The 22,820-nt window shown below is 43.3% G+C and overlaps 1 protein-coding gene across 1 annotated transcript in view; it reads right to left on the reverse strand.

Annotated features, from left to right (window-relative positions):
- Pla2r1 (phospholipase A2 receptor 1) overlaps window positions 1-22,820 on the reverse strand; it is a 104,713-nt gene that overhangs the window by 76,501 nt on the left and 5,392 nt on the right. Inside the window, exons 2-3 of the mRNA XM_041631580.1 lie at window positions 8,247-8,630; window positions 4,557-4,730 (exon numbers count right to left, since the gene is read on the reverse strand). Of these exons, the coding sequence (XP_041487514.1) occupies window positions 4,557-4,730; window positions 8,247-8,630 (558 nt within the window). The remainder of the gene's footprint in view (window positions 1-4,556; window positions 4,731-8,246; window positions 8,631-22,820) is intronic.

Consider the following 22,820-nt stretch of genomic DNA (forward strand, 5'->3'; position numbering starts at 1 on the left):
TTTTTGGAGTTCGAGGAATGGAAACTTCCATTGGATATGATGACCACCTGGTAAACTGTTTAGGAAGGATTAGAAGGTGTGGCCTTGTTTGAGGCGTGGTCTTGTTCGAGAAGGTGTGCCACCAAGGGTGGGATTTGAGGTTTCAAAAGCCCACTTGTACTTGTGAGATGTGAGCTCTCAGCTACTGCCCTCATGTCACGCCTGTCCGCCTCTTGCCATATGCCCTGCCATGATGGTCTCACCTGTTGTGGAATATTGTTTTAAAGTGTGTTACATTTGTTGATGCTGTGGAACATTTGTTTTAATGATGCAAAGATGTGTTGCATTCTTCTATGTTGCATTTATTTAACTCTATGAAGCTGTGATTCTTTGCATGTCTAAAACACCTGATGGTCTAATAAAGAGCTGAATGACCAATAGTGAGGCTGGAGAAAGGATAGGCCAGGCTGGCAGGCAGAGAGAATACATAGGAGGAGAATTCTGGGAAGAGGACAGGCTTAGTCTGCAGTCATCACTCAGATGCAGAGGAAGCAAGATGAGAATGCCTCACTGATAAAAGGTACCAATATGGGTTAATTTAAGATGTAAGAGTTAGTTAATAAGAAGCCTGAGCTAATCGGCCAACCAGTTTATAATTAACATAGGCTTCTGTATGTTTCTTTGGGATTGAATGGTTGTGGTACCAGGTGGGATAGAAACCTCTGTCAACACAGGCCCCCAAAAGAGTAAAGAGCCAAAAGATTCATAGTAAAAAAAATAATAATACAGCATTACAACATTTTGGCATTCCAATGTGGGGCTAGAGTAAAGAAAATTCAACACTCACTCTCTGAAATGGTAAGCAATCCCTCAATTAAATGATTTCTTTTCTAAGTTACCATGGTCATGGTGTCTCTTTGCAGTAATAAAACAGTAACTAAGACAAGGGTCTAGCCCACTGTTGGCAGTACCACCCCCTGGGAACTCCTTGGATTGCACAAAGTCAGAATTCCTTTTATATTCTATTTACAAGATTCTTAGAGGGCAAAGTATTTATAAATATTTCCTCCCATTTGCAGGAGATCTTTTGAGAGAAGGGTTCTGGGGATAAAACTTGGGACCTCTAACATACTAGGCAAGCACTAAGCCATTCTTTTCAGTGTCTTGGTATGTTCTTTGAAGCATGTGTTTTTGTTTTTTATTAATGAAGAAAGACATAACACATTGTTGACTCATTTTTAGAGACTCTGGTGAGGTTGACAATTACAGTTGGTACCAATGTATTCTGTTTTGTCATTCAAGTTACTGATAAAACTATCAGCATTTTTTTTGTTTTTTTTTAAAAGATTTATTTATATTCTATGTTCTGCCTGCATGTATGTCTGCAGGCCAGAAGAGGGCACCAGATCTCATTACAGACGGTTGTGAGCCACCACATGGTTGCTGGGGATTGAACTCAGAACCTCTGGAAGAGCAGGCTGTGCTCTTCACTGCTGAGCCATCTCTCCAGCCCTGAGGAACAGTTCTTAACCTGTGGGTTACAACCCTTTGGGGAGGGGCCACCTAAGACCGTTTAAAACATAGATCTGTACATTACAATTCATAATAGTAGCAAAATTACAGTTATGAAGTAGCAATGAAAATAATTTTATGATTAAGGGTCACAAAATGAGGAACCTGTTAAAGGATTGCAGAATTAGGAAGGTTGAGAACCACTGTTCCAGAGGATAGAATTCCAAAAGTATCTCTAAATGTAATTCTCTGGCTGCGTAAGGCCTACAACCCAGAGAAAGCTGGCATGGCACAAATTTGCCTCTGAGCAAACCAGCATGAATCCTGTTTATTCCTGACGCTGCTGAACTACACTCTCAGGGCTAGTGTGTTTGGCCATGTATGTGTTAAGTTTAAATTTTGCTCCCTTCCAATCAACTTTTATTAAAGGCAGCCCTCATCCCACCCATAGAAATTTTAAAAAATATTTCTTGTGAAACTAGATAAGACACAGAAGTGTGAATCTCTATTTTGTTTCTCTCTGACCTGTTTATTTGTTGATTCACGGAAAGGACGGTCAGCGCACTCAAATTTCATTCCTTGACACATCATTTTGAGTTATGTTGGCCACCAGAAACCAAAAGTAATAAGGAAGGGAGGAAAACAGAGCTGTAATTTAACACCATATAAACATGCTCTCTGCTGCTGTGGAGGTCAGGGGAGCTGGAATGGGGGGTGGGGGCTGAGGAAGCTCTTGAGCTGTAGGCAGCCGAATAAATAGTCTAAGGAGTGTCAAAGCCCTGAGCCCAAGAAAAGCGACCTTCCAAGGGACAAAGCTGAAACTGGCTACTAGTGACTGTGGATGGTGACAAAATTCTTCTCAGAAACTTAAGAAAACTGTTTGTGCTGGGCAATCTGTCAACTTGACACAAGTGTTGGTCATCTGGCAAGAGGGGACCTCAACTGAGAACAATGCCTCCATTAGTGTGGCCTGTGGACGAGTCTGGGGAGCATTTTCTTGATTAATGATGGATGTGGGAGGGCCCTGCCCATTGTCAGTAGCGATCTCCCTGGGCAGGGTCTCCTGGGTCGTATAGAAAAGGAAACTGAGTAAGCTGTGAAGAGCAGACCAGTAAACAGTGTTGCTCTGTGGCCTCTGCTAAATTTAGCTCCACCTTCAGGTTCCGGCCTTGACTTCTCTTCATGATGGACTGAGGTTGGGACTCTGAGCCAAAAAGGCCCTTTTGGCTCCAAGTTGCATTTTGGTTATGGTGCTTTATAGCAATGCCACAGAAAATAAACTAATATATAGTTCTTTTTTTTTTTTTTTATTTTCGAGACCACAGTGCTTAAAACCAGTCCCACGTGAAGAACAGAGCTTCATACACACTAAGGTCTTCACTTGGGATGGTTGGTTCCTGGTGTGATGCCAGTTGTTAGATGTCTTCCTGCCATCCTGGTGTATAGATAGAGATAGCCCTAAATGACTTGCATGCTGTGAATTCCCTGCTAAAGGGTTATGTGCATCAAAATCACCTGAGCGCTTAGCAAAAATGCAACTGCCTGGGTCCCACGTCCTGGACTACTCAGTCTTCCAGGTCATACATCCTGGACCACTGGGCTTCTTCCCCCAAGTAATGCTAATGCATCCCATCAAATATTGTCTGCATTTCCTGGCATAGAGCAAGCCTGTCCACCCTGCCTTAAGTCTAGATGCCAACTTCTTTGAGGGGAACATACAAAGCTCTAAAACTCTTGGCATTCACTACTATGCTCAGTTTAGAGGTAGGGGATAGCAATGAAGAAGAAGGAATTATTCACTCCTAAGGAAACGGTGGGAGGCCTGGGATGTAGCTCAGAGTGTTTGCTTGGCCTGTTAAAGGTCCTCGGTTCAGTACTCAGCACTGCCAAAACAGCAAAGGTGCTGGAAAGATGAGCGGCAGCCAGTCCTTAGGATGCTTCCTGAGTGCCCACTCCTTTAAGTGTCTTTGATGCACACTATCTTACTGAACATAAACAATAACCCTGAGAGGCAATCCTATGGTCTTCATTTCATCATGAGGGAAACAGAGAGTGAGAGAAACTGAGATGGGGGAGTTTCCAAAGATTCTCTGCTGGGAGGAAGTTGGCCGCATCTTGGTATGTCTAAATTAAAAACAGCCACTCTTTCTTATTTATTAAACCCGTGGCTCTTTCAATAGGAAATAACTATGAGGCTAGCTTATGGGTCACATTATTGGGAGTTATCTCTTTAATTTACCTTTGTTTTCAATTTAATGGTTGCATCTTAGTGTCTGCCTGGAAGGGAGGCAGGCATGGAGAAAGAGAAGGTGGGACATTCTCTGAGTCTTGGGAACCAACGTGAAGGACACAAGATACAGAAAACAGAGGGTACAACTGTTTCTCCAAGCTCATAAACAAAAAAAAAATCTTCTAGCTAAATAAGAAATAATAATCAAGTACTACCTGACAAACAAGAGGTCGGCCATGACAGCTGAAACTTGAAACTTAGACTCAGAACTTGAAGAAAGGTTTGGAGGCTGCAGCAGAAGGTTTGGAAAAGTGAGAAGTCAAGATGAGAGAGAGCTCACTGTTGACGACCAAGAGAGGGCAACTGTGATGCGACAGGAAGCTCATCAAGGGGCTGGCGATGTCAGGACCTGACACTAGGCAATACAAGCAGCCTAGATGTGGAGACATTGTAGAAGCTCCTAGGAGGCCGTTGACTGAAAGACGGGCTGGGATTTATCTGCATACTGGTTATTTGAAAGCATTCTGCTGGGGAGCTGGCATTGGCGAGATCACAGATTATTCTAATTTGATTCCAGTTAAATCATCTTTATGCACCAAGCGTAATGAAGAAACGCTGGTTAGCATCTTTTGAATGCCGAGCGGAGACAGGACTATGAATTAGAATTGTCTCTTCAAGTCAAAAACAAAGCTCAAATCAAAATCTAGATGGATGGAATCAGGGCACTTGTTCAGACAGACATCAACCCATCAATCCCAGCGTCTGCTTTCACTACAGATACGCTTCCAATCATCCTTGATTCATTCACGACACAGGGAGACACAGTTAGTCTTACTAGGATCAGGGCAGTATCCCCATTTCTCATCTCGTTCGTATCGGCTTGTAGTGGCACACCACAGCAGGTTTTCTTTCCGCCCTTCCCGGGTACATTCATGGTGCCACTGCTGGTTGTACTGAAAGGGAAACACACAAGGCATCCCGTGGGCATTCCCTTTGACTGTATATAAATCTAGGAGAGAAAAGAAAATCACAGTCAAATACAGCGTTGCTTTCTTCTTTGGTACGTGTCATCTGTTAGTGTATTTTTATTGGTTGAAACCCCCCCCCCGCCCCCCACACACTGGCAGGCACGTGTCAAAAGCTCTGTGAACCCTGGGGCCTCACCAGATAGTGTGTGCAGACACACCAGGCCTGCAGAAGTGGTGGCAAACGCTTTGCTCCTGTGTGTATCTAGTTGTTTGTTTCCTATAGCTACGCCTCGCAGAAGCATGCAAATTTGTGAAGGAATGAAAAGAAAAAAAGTGCAATGGAGTTTTTCTCTTTTAAAGTATTTGCAGCCTCCTTGCAGGAGGCTGATGCTGTAGACCACAGTCCTCCAAACAAAACAGCGGCCATCTTCACCAGATCAGCTGTGCAAGCGTCATCATGGCTGGGCCCGTGGACTGTGGACATTTCCTGATAGGAGAAAGGGGTGGGGAGGATCACAGGACTCTCACTCGAGTATCTAGTGATGGTCATTTGTATACTAATGTGTCCTAACAGCAAGTGACCTGAGAGATCCCCGATCTCTAGGATGCATAGGCTGGGGAAGGCTAAACAAAGAGGGATTCATCTATTTATCTTGGGGGCTGCGGTTCACGCCAGGCACAGACGTTCTAGTATGGCTGCTTCAGGTCTACCTACTCTCCAGCCAGTAACCATCGGCCATGCTCTGTAAGGAAGCCTGACAAACACATTGCTTCCTCGGGGTTAACTCTGGTGGACCCCACCTTTGGTTTGTCATTATGTCGGGGGATAGATGCTGTTTATTTCTCCCGGGAAAAGAAGTTTTACAACAGCTAGTAGATACTTTGGGAACCGAAGAGATGGTTTAACTTGTTCCTCTTGCAGAGAGAGGACCTGGTTTCGGTTCTCAGCACCGACATATTGACTCAGAAGTATCATAACTCCAGTTCTGGGGGACACAAAGTCTTCTGGCCTCTGTGGGCACCAGACATGCATGTAGTGAATGCACATATGTGCAGGCGGAACATTTATACATAAATAAACAAATCCTTTAAAATTAAAAAATCAGTATGTATTGAACACTTAGCATATCTATGCCGGGAATATAGTAGTGAATGGTAAAACTTCCTTTCTGTTAACAGCTGGCTTGGTGGAGAAAGAACGTGTGATAACACATATGTAAACATAGTTTTAGGTAATAATTCCACGCGGAAAATAAAATAGGATATGAAGATTGCGTGTGTCGTGGAGCGGCCCCTGCATCAGGTGGTCAAGTTGATTGAAGCAAGGACGCTACTAGAGTGTGGAGGGAAACTGTCCCCACAGAAGGAGCTGCAGGTCTAAAGACCTGGGAAAAACAGTGCTTGCAGAATAAAGGCGGCCCCTGGAGTGGACTCCGGAAGCAGTTTCTCAGATGGCTATTACACATGCCCGTCTTTATCCTGAGGGTGGTGGGATATCACTGGCAGGTTTCAAATGAGAAACCAGACTCCCATTCTTAAAAAGAAAAAAAAAATTCAGTGGGCGCACTGTGACACAGTCTGAATGGAGAGAGAGTGAAGGGGGCTAACGGGTGAGACAGATTCTATCCGTAGGAATGCTGGGGTGCCCTTGATGACAAAAGAGTCCTTCGAGGGGAGCCCGGGTCTCAGACACGGCCAGCAGAGTTGCTCTGAGCCAGTGCTCCAGACAGTGTTTGTCTCACGAATTCAAAGCATGAAATCCAGGGCTCCAGAGGGCGAGTCTTAGAAATATTTATTATAGAGTCTCAGGTGAATGTTTGGGGGAGGGGGACACCTGTAAATTTAGCAGGAAGGGCTCCCAGGAAAGCAGGGACCACCCAGCTGACAGTCCGGGTCTTTTAAGGGACGTATGGCAGACACAGGGCTGAGGTCTGAGGGGGGAGATGAACGAATGGGCCCGGTTGCCTCCTCTTAGTCTGTCAGAAACCTGTAGCCTCACAGTGCTCCTTCAGAACATGAAAGGGGAAACAAGAATCAGCACTTTTCTGTCCTCCCAGGCCTTCAGCAAAGACATTCTCAGAACCCCAACCCACCTGACCAGTTTCTACTTTCTGTTCTCATCAAGATGGCCACTATTATTATTTCCTGCTCTCATTGAGACGGCCATGCAGTTCTGCTGTTTGCTTGGAATATTGCAAAACTCCACCATCGCTGGCCATAGTGATAACCAACAAAACCATCTACGATTCAGCAGGTGATTTCCACGGCAGGGGTTACCCAAGCCATACTCTAGGAGGTCATCAGGCCTTAAACAAGAAGGTCATCTATGGCGATTTCTATACCGTCTCACAATTGGCAGGGGCTGGACTGAGTTCATGGCACATGACCGGGTTTTTATAGGAATTAGAGGATTTCAGGACCCAGGCTTTTATCTCTTTCAGCCCCTTGTTTTCCTATTCAGAAGCATGGGCTACTGTGTGTGTGTCAGTAGGGCTAGAGACCTAAAATGCTGACATAAAGTAAGCATCAAGTTCTTCCTGAGAGTCATAGGGTTGCCAGCATGCTGATAAAACTCTTGCTCTGTTGTAGTATATAAGCCCAGCAAATGTCTTAGGCTTGGCACCAACTCTTTGGTCCCTCACTGAGCTACACTGGCACCAGAAGGTCCTGCCCTAGGGCTTAGGACTTCCCTGATGCACTTCTAACAACTGGTACAGTGTCTTAGAATTTTTAATCTTACCAGACACCCTGAGGAGAAGGACTGGACCTGCCTGGTCTCTGTACACCAGGTACCTAGCACTGTGTCTGATTAATAGTCAGTGCTCAAGGAGGTAAAATGGGTGCTGGACAGAGGGATGAGTGAACAAATGGGTAGAACTGGGGTTGGGGACAGAGCCTGGTGTCAGCATTTTGCCGTGGAGCTTTATTTTTGTGGCTTCCATTCTTTTTCTGTTTAAAAATGCCAAAAAGTAACAGAACTGTAGAAAATGAAAGCCCCCCTATAAATCATGCCTCCCCACAATCCATGCTTGGTACACAACAAATAACCCTTGACAACAGTGCATCGTTTATCTTCCTGCGCCTTGTAGCATGACTGTCACACGGACGACAGCCAAGCTTAGAAGGTCTCTGAAGGCCCCAGAGACACTCCCGTCGCCCACCACAGGCGGGGTTGCGCTTCCGCAATCGGAGAAGTATGGGGCACAAGGGTGGGTGCTTTTTATGCATCAGCGCGAAAGCCTTCCCTTTACGTACCTTCCCTTCTGTTTGTCCCTCTTCTCCCTCTTGTTAGTTCTGCTCTTTTGTACTGATTCCCAAAGCTAGTTCAATTTTTCTTTCAGTACCTTTAGAGTCTGAGATTGTTGTCTCTTTAGCAGACTTAGCACATCCATTCCAAGATTCCAAGAATCCTTTTACTATAAGCAAGGAAGTGATGGAAATTTCCCAGAAGTCTCAACATGGCAGGCTCTATGATATATATGTGTATGTGTGTGTGTGTGTGTGTGTGTGTGTGTCACACGAAATACTATCTACATATTCTATACGTCTACTCTTACCTCTGTGAAGATGCTCACAGATGTCTTCACCATCCGACATGTAGGTGATCCACTTATGGGTCTGTTTCCATGACGCCACCACCGTGTTGCCATGCTGGACCTGGACCTTGTACTGGAGTGGACCCATGATCATCTTCCTGTTACAGTGCCATCTCAAGGAAATGAGGGTGGAATCACATTCATAAAGGCTTAATGGCTCTTCTGGATTGGATAGATTCAGGCCGAGGCAGCCACTGCCTCCCACATTAAAGAGGTGACTGTTTGAAACCCATTTCCACAACATGTACTTATTTGGCTGCTTGCAGTCCTCCAGGGTCAGGACGGATCTACCTGCCTGAATGCATGTCTTGAGGCTCTCGCTCTGGATAATGAAAATTCCTTTATCTGTAACAGAAGAAATGAAAGATGCGGTACACAATTTTCGTGTGTAATTAGCTAGGCTGTGATGATCCCAGTGCGAGTATCTGCGCTGTGATAAGACACAGCTGCCAGTCATTTCGCAGTTGAGGGACCGGGTCCACGGGCTTAATTTACACAGAATAGTTTTCTGGTAAGCAGATCAGTCTTTATTGGCAATGACGAGAGACCATTGACCTAGGAGGTCCCTGGGCATGGATGAACAGGGTTTCCTGGAAGTCCAAGTTCTTATAACGCTTGAACAGAGAACAGTGATGCAAGGGACCAGTGGGAGGGACATTGGGTGTCCAGGGTGTGGCCATAATCTATTTGTCTTCAGACCAATTTCTTAGTATTTGGAACAGGGCAGCTCAGGCAAGAGCCATTGAGATGGAGACCTCTAGCCTCATGTTCATGCAGAGACCCACAAGGTAACAGAAGCCCTTGTCTGCAGCTGTCTGATAGAGGATTCAGTACTGGTGAGAACTTAAGGCTTCTGCAGATGGCTTTCTGTCTAAATCCATCAGGAATGTGAAGGTGCCAACGTCTGCTATTCTTATCACGAGTAGCCTAGGGAGCATGCCGGTACCATCAAGAGAATGCATGATGCTTAGATACAACAGAGGCATGGGATACAGAGGCAGCGGTAGAGAAGAACAAGATAGAACAGGACAAGATAGAATATTCCCTTGGCCAGTTTCCTGTGAAAAAGATGGTAGGATCCAGCCAGAGAAGCCATATCCACTGCTTGCCTGCTGACCTAGACGTCACCTACTCCATCACTGGGCACACATTTCCTCATAGGCCTTCTCCTGATGATGATGCTGTCTTGGTTCTGTAGTCTCGATTCAGTAAGTGCGTGATGCTGACTGGATATGTCAGCAGCTGCTGCTTAAAGTGGCTTTATCTCAGAACATCTGTTCACATCCACGAGTTCTTTTGTCCTCCCCCGAACTAGGCTCCCAGATTATGCTTTACTTCTCATTTATTCCTTAGAATTCTGAAGGGACCATATCGGATTCCTTAAAATGGCTGGGTTTAGGGGAGTGGGGAATCATAGAACAACAGTAGGCAGAGTCAGGGGGAGCCTCTGAGAGATGTGGAACCACACAGATGAGCCTCCCAACACAGGAGAATGAAGAGCAGGGCCTTTTTTTGGGGGAAAATCCTTTTGGTTTCCTCCAAAACTGATCTGGCTAAGAGCTGATTTCTAGTAACCCAAATCACTTAAGACTCTGTTTAAAAAAAAAAAAAACATTGTGTATTAGTGAAAGCCGTACCTCATCTAATAATTGATAACCTTGCTCATAGCTAGGAGTGTGAGGAGTTAAATTAGTTGTCAGAAAAATGCTTTGATTACCTCACATCAGAGCAGAAGAGAAGGGAGTGCTGAGGGGCTGGGGTGGGGTGGGGGAATGATGGTTTTCGGGAGATTTCATTTCGATCTGGAAGTTTGTCTTCCTAATGGAAGCCACGTCTGGGTGGTTATTAGTTCCAGTCATTCAAAATCAAATCCGCCTCTCATCAGCGTGATATGGACTTCAGTAATTAACCTTCCCTCCAACTCTTCTTTTCACCTTCTCATGCCTGGGCAGCACGGTAGCCTTAATTTCAGTTGTAATCTGCTAATTGCTTTCGAGCCAACTCCGAGTCCCATTAATTTTTTAATAAGGGATAATTATTTTACCATGATCAACCTGTGGCTTAGCTTCTATCTAACGTGCATATTTCAGTGTATTCAGCCCTGATGTCCATGGACCGGGCCTCAATTTATGCGTCTGAGATGGGTCCATTGGGTAATTGGATTGTGGGTAAGAGCTCTGGACCCAGGTGGACCCGCCACAGACCAGTTGTGTGTCTGTGGACTGATGGCTGGATCTCTGGGAGCCTCGCTTTCTCTGTTTTGAGTTGGAACTGTGTACCATATGAATTCATAGGATGTGAAGGGCAGTCCAGTAAATATGCCATGCAAAACTACCATGGCAAGCGAGAAGCGGCCAGTGAGCATGACTCAGTAGCCTTCCTCGGACTTCTTGATTTTGAGTGACCGAGCACGCTGGAGATCTGTAAATCTTTCTGGGCTTTATGAAGTTCTACTCTGGGCATTTGCCAAAGAATTTTTTATTTTTCAACATTATCATGAAGGTTTATTTTCACTTTTATTTTAACCACACACAGTGGAGCAAAAATGATCCTGGGATCTGCTATCATCCTTTACAGAGGAATCACACTCTTCAAAGAACCAGATTTGGCTTGCTGGGTGGGGGTGGTGCACTCTTTTAATCCCAGCACTCTGTGAGTTCGAGACCAGCCTGGTCTACAGAATGAGTTCCGGGACAGTCAGAACTATAGGGTTTCTCTGTATAAATAAAAAAACAAATAAAACGGCAACAAAAAAAAATCCCTTCAGATTTTAAAAATCCTATTCACACTTTTTCAAGTTCATGTACCGTTATTATTATTAAGACTCCTCATATTTTGTTCTTCCACACCCCCTTCATTGCAAAGTATATACTTAAAATAATTGAGAAAAAGAAAGATTTGTGACATGAACAAGTAGTATATTGGTGGTAGGTTAAATAAATGGTCCAAGAAATTGCACATCACCAGGATTTAAGGTGAAAAAAATAATGTTTTAAGTTTCCAAATTAATACATTTTTAAGGGAAAAGAGTGGCAGAATCAGGTATGGTGCGATCACACCAGTAATCACCAAAATCTTTCCCAAAGTGTAAAATACAACCAAATAAACCTGGTCCATTCTGGTGATCTCCGGGGTCCATGCCGGTTCCGTGTCAGCTTCCTTTAGGGAAAGTGAATCAGTGTGTATCTTAAACAGGTAGGCACGAACAAATGTGCTGCCTTCCAATAAGCCAAGCTAACAAACGATTCGAGCCACTTTCCCATCAAGTCACAACAGAATCTGATTCTAGTATTTCATGTCTCTGTATCTGTCTACCATCCCTTTATTAGTGGCAGGGTCTTGCTGTTTCGTAGGCTGGTCCTGGGTTTCCTCCTTCTGCTCCAGCCTCTCACACACTGGGATCTCAGGTGTGAGCCACCCCACCTGCACCCAACACCCTCAACTTCCTTGAATTCACAAACAGCGAACAATCTCCCAGTGGACCATGAGGAGACACACTGTAAGCATCATTGTCAGAGCTGTTACTGTGTGCACATCTTAGCTGTTCCTAAAAAATTCTGCAATGTGGAAAAAGGCCACTAATCCTTAGTGTGTGCAGTTGCTGTATTTCAGAGAGGATGGAAATCAAGTGTGGGAGGAATCAAGATTGATTATATATGTCAAGGACATCAGTTCTGCCTGAACAGCAACTAAATGATTAATGAAGTACTGCCTGAATTACTAAATATCTTTGCAAGGAAGTGTTATGTTCTTCCCTTCCTAATTATAAATTTGGGTAGAGGAGAAGTATGGATTATTAGAAGAAACCTACAAGCTAATTAATATTGTTTAAAGCACAGGTAAAATAGTACCTGCGTTTCCCTTCTGAGTTTCTAAACAGGGAGAAGGAACCCTGGCTTGATCAACTGCTCATCTTAAGATACTTTTTTCATGACTGTGGGTGGCCCCTTCTTTCACTTACTCATTCCAAAAGCACTCATTGGTGCCAGCCGTGTGGGAGGGACAGGCCTGGAGGCCAAGAATTGTTAGTCTCTCTGTCCCTGGAAACGATCAATATGTGTGTTCTGGGATCTTGAGAATTGCCCTAGCTAGTATAATGAAGGAAGTCCCATCAGCGCTGAAGAAACATGACTACAATCACACTCAAAATGAGCCTGTGAAAATAAGTAATTAAAATAATCCAGGACAAAGAAGATAGATCACACAAAAAGACACTTAACGGAGCCTCCCACAGCTGTCAGTAGGAAGTAGATGGGACTCCCTTCCAAGTACGTAGGGAGCATGTGGATACCTGTGCTTGCCCGTCTTCCAGGGAAGATAAGCTGAACAGCCCTGGGTAGAACCTGAGTTTATCAGAGGAGACAACATTCACCCAGAAACCCAGACCCGTGACCTTCAGAGTCAGCTAGGACAACTTATCTCATTGAACCATTCATTCACTGTTTCTCTTCCAAATTCACTTTGCCTTAGGATACAAGTTCAAAATTTACTGAGGACTGTATTCCATTGTGGTTTATTTTTATATATCCTGTCAAAGCATTTAGAAAGAAGAAAATAAACTCGAAATTTTCAAGAGCAAACATGCAGTGACTGAACTGTTGGGAACCTGTTGATGGAAGGTATCTAAGTCAGAGTGCTGCCCTCAGGAGTCAGTGCCAGGGACGAAGGTGATTGTAACTCAAGGCCAAACTTACGTTTACCTAAGAGAAGTCCGTTGCAGTGGAAACCAGAGGTAAATGGCATCATTTTGGTCTTGAATATCAAAGGATCACAGTCCTCATATTTTCACCCAAGAAATGCTGACTAGGGGCCTGATAATTGTAACCGCAGGTGTGTACTGGTTCAAGATAGCTGTCTCTGTTTGTCACACAGTGTTCAGTGTTCGTAATAGCTGGAGACTGAGTCCATAGATATCCTGGTGGCTAACTAAGGGATCCTGCAAAGAGGATGGATGCCCTGGACACAGCTCAGAGATGATGACAATAGTTAGCCTTTGGGCGATGACAGCATAGCTGGATAGAAAATGTTGGAAAGCCAGGGACCTTTGCAGAGGCAGTCCCAAGCCAAGAACTACTGTGGAAACAGGCCCAAGCCAGCGGCCTCTGCTGGTGCAGGCCTGAGCCAGCAACTTTAGCGGGAGCAGCCCCAAGCAAGCTAACCTCAACAGATTAAAAAAAAAAAAAAAAAAAGAAATGGAATAACCCCATGTATTTTATCGGATCACTGTGGTTTAAAATTAGAATTCAACAGCAACACTAGTTTCAGAAAGCCCACAAACACATGGAAATTAAACAATGCTCACCTGAATCATCAATGGGTCAAGGAAGACATAAAAGAAGAAATTAAAGACTTTCTAAAATTCAATGAAAATGTCCATACATACATACAACATAACCAAATTTATGGGATACAATGAAAGCAGTGTTAAGAAGAAAGTTCATAGCACTAAATGTCTACATAAAGGAGCTGGAAGAATCCCACACTAGTGAGTTAACAGAACACCTGAAAACTCTAGAACAAAAATAAGCAAACTCACCCAGGAGGATTAGATGGCAGGAAATAATCAAACTGAGAGCTGAAATCAACAAAATAGAAACAAAGAAAACAAAACAAAGAATCAAAAAGACAAAGAGTTGGTTCTTCAAGAAAATCAACAAACCTTTATCCAAACTAACCAAAAGGCAGAGAGAGAATATTCAAATAACAAAATCAGAAATGAAAAGGGGGACATAACATCAGACATGGAGGAAATCCAGAGAATCATCAGGTCATATTTCAAAAAGCTGTACTCCACAAAACTGGAAAACCTAAAGGAAATGAACAATTTTCTGGATAAATATCACTTACCAAAATTAAATCAAGACCCGATAAGCTAACTAAACAAACCTATAGCTGCTGAAGAAATAGAAACAGTCATCAAAAGTCTCCCCCCCCCCAAAAAAAAAGCCCAGGACCAGATGGTTTCAGCTCAGAATTGTACAAGACTTTCAAAGAAGACTAATACCAATGCTCCTCAAATTGTTCCACAGAATAGAAACAGAGAAACACTGTCAAACTCTTTTGATGATACTACAATTACACAGATACCCAAACCACACAAAGACATTTCTAAGAAAGAGAATTATAGACCAATCTCACTTATGAACATTGGTGTAAAAAGACTCAACAAAATACTGGAAAACGGAATCCAAGAACACATCAGAAAAATCATCCACTATGATCAAGTCAGCTTCATCGCAGAGATGCAGGCATGGTTCAACATACAAAAATCTGTCAATGTAATCCAACATTTAAAGAACCTGATCATCTCATTAGAAGCTAAAAAAAAGTCTTTGACAAAATATAATATCCCTTCATGATAAAAGTCTTGGAGAGAGCAGGGATACAAGGAACATACCTAAACATAATAAAGGCAATATACAGCAAGCCAACAGCCAACATCAAACTTAATGGAGAGAAACTCCCAGCGATCCCACTGAAATCAGGAAGAAGAAAAGGTTGTCTACTCTCTCCATATCCAGTTGATGTAGTACTTGCAGTTTTATGAAGCAGTAAGACAACAAAAGGAGATCAGGGGATGCAAATCAGAAAAGAAAAAGTCAAACTCTCACTGTTTGATGATGATATGATAGTTTACATAAGTGACCCCAAAAAATTCTACCAAGGATCTCTATAACTCATAAACACCTTCTGTAATGTAGCAGGATACACGATTAACTCAAAAAAAAAAAATCAGTATCCCGCCTTTACACAGATAATAAATGGGCTGAAAAAAAATCAGAGAAACATCACCCTTTACAATAACCACAAATAACAAAAAATATCTTGGAGTAATTCTAAACAAACAAGTGGAAGACCTATATGTCAAGAACTTTAAATCTTTGAAGAAAGAAATTGAAGAAGATGCCTAAAAGTGGAAAGATCTCCCATGCCCTTGGGTAGGTAGAATTAACATAGTAAAAATGGCAATCTTACCAAAGGCAATCTACAGATTCAATGCAATGTCCATCAAAACCCCAGCAAAATTCTTCATAGACTTTGAAAGAACAATACTTAACTCTATATGGAAAAGCAAAAAACCTAAAATAATCCAAATCAATCCTCTACAATAAAGGAACTTCTAGAGGTATCACAATCCCTGACTTCAAACTCTACTACAGAGCTACAGTATTGAAAAAAGCCTGGCATTGGCATAAAATCAAACAGGAGAACCAATGGAACCAAATCGAAGACCTGGATATCAATCCACACACCTATGAACACCTGATTTTTTGACAAAGAAGGAAAAAAATATAAAATGGAAAAATGAAAGCATATTCAACAAATGGTGCTCTCATAACTGGATAGCAACATGTAGAAGAATGAAAATAGATCCATATCTATCGCCATGCACAAAACTTAAGTCCAAATGGATCAAAGACCTCAATCCACCACATTGAACCTCACAGAAGAGAAGGTGGGAAGTACACTTGAACCCATTGGCAAAGGAGACCACTTCCTAAATATAACCCCAGTAGCACAGACACTGAGAGAAACAATTAGTAATTGGGACCTCCTGAAACTGAGAAGCTTCTGTAAAGCAAAGGACACAGTCAACAAGACAAAATGGTAGTCTACAGAATGGGAAAAGATCTTCACCAACCCCACATCAGACAGAGGTCTGATCTCTGAAATATACAAAAAAAACCCCAAGAAACTGATCATCAAAAGAACAAATAATCCAATAAAAAAATGGGGTACAGACCTAAACAGAGAACTTTCAACAGATGAATCTGAAATGGCTGAAAGACACCTAAGGAAAATGTTCAACATCCTTAGTTATCAGAGAAATACAAATCAAAACAACTCTGAGATTTTATCTTGTAAGAATAGCCAAGATCAAATCACTGATGACAACTTATGTTGGAGAGGATGTGGGGTAAAGGGAACACTCCCTCAATTGCTGGTGGGAGTGAAAGCTGGTACACCACTTTGGTTGTCAGTATGGTGATTTCTCAGAAAATTAGGAAACAACCTTCCTCAAGACCCAGCAATACCACTTTTGGGTATATATCCAAAAGATGCTCAATTGTGCCATAAGGACATGTGCTCAACTATGTTCATAACAGCATTGTTTGCCATAGCCAGAACCTGGAAACAACCTAAATGCCCCTTGACCAAAGAATGGGTAAAAAAAAATATGGTACATTTATACATTGGAAAAAAATAATGACATCTTGAAATTTGCAGGCAAATGGATGAATCTAGAAAACATCATTTTGAGTGAGGTAACTCATACCCAGAAAGACAAATATATGTACTCACTCATAAGTGGCTTTTAGACAAAAAGCAAAGGAAAACCAGCCTACAATTAAAAATCCTAGAGAACCTAGACAACAAAGAGGACCCTAAGAGAGACATACATGGATCTAACCTACAAGGGAAGTAGAAAAAGACAAGAGCTCCTGAATAAATTGGGAGCCTGGGGATCATGGGAGAGGGTAGAAGAGAAGGGGAGAGGGAGGGAGAGAAGTAGAGAAAAATATATAGCTCAATAAAAAACAATTAAAAAGAAGAAAATGTTGGCATCAGGAGAACGTGAAGTTAGACTGACTTCTTTGTGCTTTGAGGTCACTCTGTGACGATCTTGACCTTTATTTCAAAAAGTTTGTATTATTATTCCTATGAAAGGGAGGTTTTAAACAAAACATGGCTGAGGCTGTGGCTTAAAAGATGAACTATGGTCAAAGAGCATTCAAGGAAGACATTTATTGCTTACTTTTTGTGTGCCAAAAAAGATGGTGAGCTCCCAAAATGGCTGGCTTCTTCACCCTCTTGACCTGAGACAAAAGCTTGTCATTGTAAAACAGAGGCCTTTGGACTTTTTCCCTGACTGCTACTGGACTGGCTCGACCAAGTTCAAAGCTGCGTGGGGGCGTGTTTACACAACAGCTGAGAACCCATCAGTCATCTTATCTCTCTTCAAACTGGCCAATCCTAAATTAGGGAAGTAAGGCCCCCCCTTCAATGACTTAAAAAAGCTCCAGTTTTCAAGGGGGAGCTGGACTTCAATTTCTGAGTTCCCTGTCTGCCTTGAGGAGGGTCTTTCTGTGTGTTTGCTGTGTGTTCTCTCATCTATCAGTAAAGTTTTCCTTCACTGACTGATGGCTATGCTTGAAGATATCTCAGCTGTAACCTCAAACAGTGGAGATTATTCCTGCCTTTTCGTTCTTTAACCATCAGAGAAAATGAACCCTGTCAAGACCACTGCACCATAGCAAGAGTTAAAGTACAATTGAATCCTTCTGGCGTCAACTGGAGACACCTGTAGGAAGTGTCTCTTGAGGGCCTTCTACTTCTACCTGTCTTTAGTGTCTCCTGGGTTAGACAGCTCTTCTCTTAGAAGCCGCCGCATGAAGATATAGCCAGGACAAGCTTTGAACTGCTAATTCTCTGAATGGCATCAGCACTTTTTTAGCAAACACCACTTGGAACAACAAAACAGAGTTCTAAAGAAATCCCATGCTATGGTGGCATTTTAGGCACACAAAGGGCTCTCTAGTTTTCAGCAGGTAATTCCATAAGGAAGTTGGCCTCTGTGCGGCTCTGTCTGGGGAGTGCAAGGAAAGTTCAAGTTCACAGTTCACACCAAGTGCAATGCTTAAGACAAACTACTAAGAAGTCATAGCTTGTGAACTGTGCCCAGTGTCAATCTCCTTTCTCAGTTCCCCAAGCTTGAGGTCTCTTTGACTCCATCTACCCAAACATCACCCACTGGCTCCAAATGCGGGCCTGCATCTTCTCCTTGAGTAAGTTTATTTCACGCGCACACACACATGAGTGTGTGTGTGTGTGTGTGTGTGATCTATATGTGTGGTATATGCATGAGCACTTGTGTCTGAGTTATTAATGGAGGCCGAAGAAGTTGGGTGCCCTGCTTTGTCATTCTCAACTATATCCCTTTGAGATGGGGTCTCTGGTTGACCTAGAGCTGTGTTGGAGGCCAACAAGCCCCATAATCCTTCTGTTTCTGCCCACTCTACTTCCCTAGTGCTGGAGTTACAAGAACACGTGCAACTACACCTGGTTTCTTTCATGTGGGGATTTGAATCCCAGTCCCTCATGTTTGCACATCATACCTGTTAACCCATCCCCCAGCCTCTCTGACACTATCTTTGTTTGAGTACAGAAGGGTGTGGAGATAAACGGGAAAGGCATAACCCTGTAACTAGTCTGGAGGTGGACATCTTCTCTCCGGAGATGTATTATCGCTGTATCAGCTTCCAGTATTTGGGTTTGTCTGCGTCCTGGTGAGCGCAGGGATTCAGACCCAGCCTCATGCTTATGATTCTGTAGCAGGAAGGGGTTTGTAAGCTGTTGAACCAAACTCCACGTAGCTCTGAGGTAGAGAAGTCTGGTTCTCTTCCATATGATTTTGGAATCCAGAAGTGAGACTCTGCACTTGCTCACAGCCAGGGCCCCCCCCGGTTCTCCACAGAACGGATGCGGATACCCAAGAGAAGGGCAAGGGAGCAGGTCTTCGCCATGCCTCTCTGCACATAAGTGCACAGTTCATCTCAAATTGCCTGAGTGTTATGTACACTTTTAACAGCCCTTGGGGTCCTGTCAACTGCCTTTTATTAATCAACTAACAAGTTATTTAAGTGCAGAAAGCAAACAAATAAAACAAAACAGAAACCTCAAGCCACAACACTCCTCTCTCAGCTCCTCCTCCCTCAGCGCTTTCCTCCTTCCCTGCCCTAGCATCGTCCTTGATTCCAAGGTGTCTTTATTCTCCAGCTGCTTGTAAACCTGAATAATCACCACCTCCCCAGGTCCACAGGTCCCCTCCTGCTAAATCTTTTTACGTGTTCTTTTCCCTTTCTCTCTAATCTCCCCAGATCACCAGTCCAGGTCCCGGGAGGCACACAATGCCCTTTGTCACAAGTGGGGAAACCAAACCCCAACTTAATCAGCTCCACTGGGTACACTCTGTGAGGCTTCAAATTGCCTGTTATCAACCCCTGCAGGTGCGGTAACTATTTAGGCTGCTTTTGACAGTCTCAGCCAGCCTGGACCCATTCTCCCTCCTCTCTCCAAGCCCCCAGCCAGGCTCTTCGTCATAATTCCATATCTTACAAATAAGATTTAAAGCTGAGCTAGGAACATGTTTCTACCCTTCCGTTTTCAACCTATTCCTGCGTCATCTTGCCATCATCTAAAAGGAGTGTATCCAACAGACATCACTGGGGTAAAAAAAAAAAATCGTTACTCACCATGACTCTGTTATCTTCTTACAGCCTGTGTTGAAACTACACATCTTAGTCACCAGGGAGCATGCTTACAAGGACAAGTTACAGCAGGACACAGTAGGATCGTTAAACTTCCTGCCCAAATGCCTGAATATTAAAGCCCTGGGGGAAATGATACAGACTGAACCTAGCAAGCAAACAGAAAACAGCTCCACCATCAACGGAGGGGGAAAAAAAAAGACTCAGGAAATACAAACAACCTTTCTAAAGGCAGAAGAGTTTATACTGACCTGACTAATATACCTTTAGAATGTGCCTGCGTCAAAATTAATGTTAACTTGAGGTAGATAAATACAATGTAACATGGAGGGGGGTTGTTTGTATCTGTATTAGTTGCCACAAACTCTTTGGTCAAAAGTCACACCGCTATATCCAAGAAGTCTGGGATGAATGGAAGCCCCTGGCCTGGCAGTTGCCCTGGCTTGGACTCCAACTCACAGCCTGCCAAGCCATGACCCCACCCCTGGGGAGGGTGAGAACCATTCCCCCAGGCTATTTATGCTTGTGCTGGAAAGAAGAATGCGTGTTTTTTTTGGGGGGGTTGCGTGGATCCCCCTCTGTCTCTCTCTCCCTTGCCATGCTCTCCTGGCCACCCGAGAGTGCAGCATTTATTAAACATGGGCATTTTCATTTGGCTTATCTGGTTTGATTGGATTTCTTTGTGCCATCTTAGGAAATATTCCTAACACAAACACAGTGGCGTCTACACCAGAAATGTATTTTCTCCTGATTCTGGAGGCTGAAGGGTGAGGTCAAGCAGGGCAGGGTTGTGTCTTCCTGAGACTGGGAGGGAAGGAAGCCCTGTCATTGCAGAGGATCTGCTATGTCTTCACGAGTTTCTTCAGCTCTCTGTTTTCTCTGCATTTTTTTACCCTGAATTCCCCTTACCAGGAATACACCATTGCATGAGGTTGGGACCATGCTAACTAACTCACTTGAACTTGTTCCCCTTTGAGAAAACTTTTTTTTTCTGAATAAGCTCTCATTCTGAGGTGCTGGGGGCTTAGGACTCTACCATATGATTGGGGGTTGAGGGCACAATTCAAACGGTGACAGTCTCCATCTGTGATAGTTTGAATAAAAAATGTCCTCCATAGACTCAGGTACACAGAACCCTGGGTGACACTGTTGGCAGGCGCAGTGGCCTTGCTGGAGGAGACGTGCCATTGGGCAATGGATTTGAGAGTGTGTTGCTTTGTCCCATTTCCAGTTTGCTATCTTGCCTTCATGTTTGAAGTTGAAGATGTGATCTCTCAGCTTCCTGCTCTGGCCTTCTGCTGCCAAACCGCCCTTGTCATTGAAACCAAATGAACTCTGTTTTCCATACGTTACCTTTGGCTGTGGTGTTATACCACAGCAGCAGAAGGGCAGTTAATACAGCATCTTCCTTATTAGATTATTTGCAGACTCCCATGCAAAACAAGAACAAGCATCCCTGGATAACAACAGAGAAATAGCTCTCCTTCCCACAGGCCTACAAGGATTACACCTTATCCCTTAATACTCCTTGACACACATTTAGTATCTAGATCGGACATAGGTGACCAGCTCCCACTTAGTCTTCTTACAGTATGTGATGAAGCTGCTGGCCAGTGAGCAGTCCACGCTCAGGCCCCAGACTGTGTGTTTGCCATTCCAAGTGGAAAATAGCAGTCGTTGTAGGCATGTACCAGGGAGGAAGTAGTCAAGAACCCACCCCAGAGAAGAAAAGCCAGGTGGATTGAATCCTGATCCTCTGGCTTGTTCTCCCCTGTCCATCAGACTCACATAAGGCACATAAACTCAAAGATAAAATTATTAAGACCTCCAAACTACCGAGCATTAAACTGAATGCTGGAGGCCCTTCTGAGCTTGGGATTCCAAGAAACTACATTGAGTACATGCCCATGAATCCTTCCCCAGTCTTCTTTGAGCTAAGTCAGTGCCATGGAGAAAAGACTGGCAGGCTACAGAATATACGCTTGAGACTAAAAAAGACTCGGCCTTGGATTCCCCAACTGCAAAATAAGGTTCAACCTAGCATCATAGATTCCTCATGGGGGATACCCTTGGTCATCCGGAACACTTTGGAAACATCAATACAAGTGAAAACAAATCTTAATTTTGAATGTCAGGACAGTGAAAAACAAAAAAACAATGTTCATAGTTACATAATAGTTACATAATCTCTTTGAATTTCCTGTTTATTTTCATCCTTGCAAACTTTCAACAACAGTAATGACCTATTCTTTTGGAACAACACTAGTCTGGGAAGTAACATAAATTAAAAAGTCATGTGACCACTCACAAAAGCAGAAAGTGAACAGAGCTCATTTTTTTTTTTTTGAGCGGCTTTACGTTATAGAGCTACTATAGGTAATCTCATATTTATGAGGTGCTCTTTGGTTTGTTTCTTCCAAATTATAATTTAACATATATATAATATATAAATTATAATATTTCTTTTCATTTCAATCAGTTCAAGCCATGACTTATGTTCTCAGCTATATGCCAGCTCTCTTCCTCCTAAAAAGCTTTCAAGGAGAGTTTCTGAAGGCATAAGGAAGGAACAGTCCACAGATGTCTCAAATCTGTCCCTCTGACGGATGGGGCTGAGTTCAGAAAGATATAGCACAATCTCAATGCTGCTTCAGGACGCACAACATAAATATGGGAATTGTCAGGTCAAAGAAGAGGCACTGCGTGGACGACTGGACTCCCCAAGCAACTTAACCTTTCTAGTCATTGGCCCGGAACCTGCTTGGATGGCACCTGATGCTATGACAATGAACAATGGGAAACAAGATTCCAAACAATAAAGAAGAGCTAAAAGGACCAGGCAAACTGGAAATCTATGTTACTGTGCAAAATAAGTGAGTGAGGTAAAGAGCCAAGCACAGGAGGCTAAAGATGCTGGGCAGAGATGAGAGAAATGAGGTCCAGGAGGTTGGAGTGATATGTGGCCAGGGAAGGCAGTCTGTCTGGTCATGCTTTTGTTTAAACTCCCAATCTCCAGGCTAGGAGAATGGCGTTTTGCCTAAGGACATAGGAGTTTGCTAGAATGGTGTATAAATCAACAGGTTTGCACATTTTTTTGCTTTACAGAAATATTCGCTTGTGCATGTGCGATTTGAAAGCAAGGAGCTGCAGATAGTACGAGGACCCATTGATCACCCTAGGGCTAAATTGATTTTCATGCTCCAAGTATAGAATAGGAGAAAGACTGGACTAGGTCATGGGGTTGCAGAGACACATCCAACACTTC

Source organism: Microtus oregoni, unplaced genomic scaffold, assembly GCF_018167655.1.
Source record: "Microtus oregoni isolate MIOR12 unplaced genomic scaffold, Mior012 000037F_ref0000500, whole genome shotgun sequence".
In the NCBI taxonomy this organism is placed as follows: Eukaryota; Metazoa; Chordata; class Mammalia; order Rodentia; family Cricetidae; genus Microtus; species Microtus oregoni.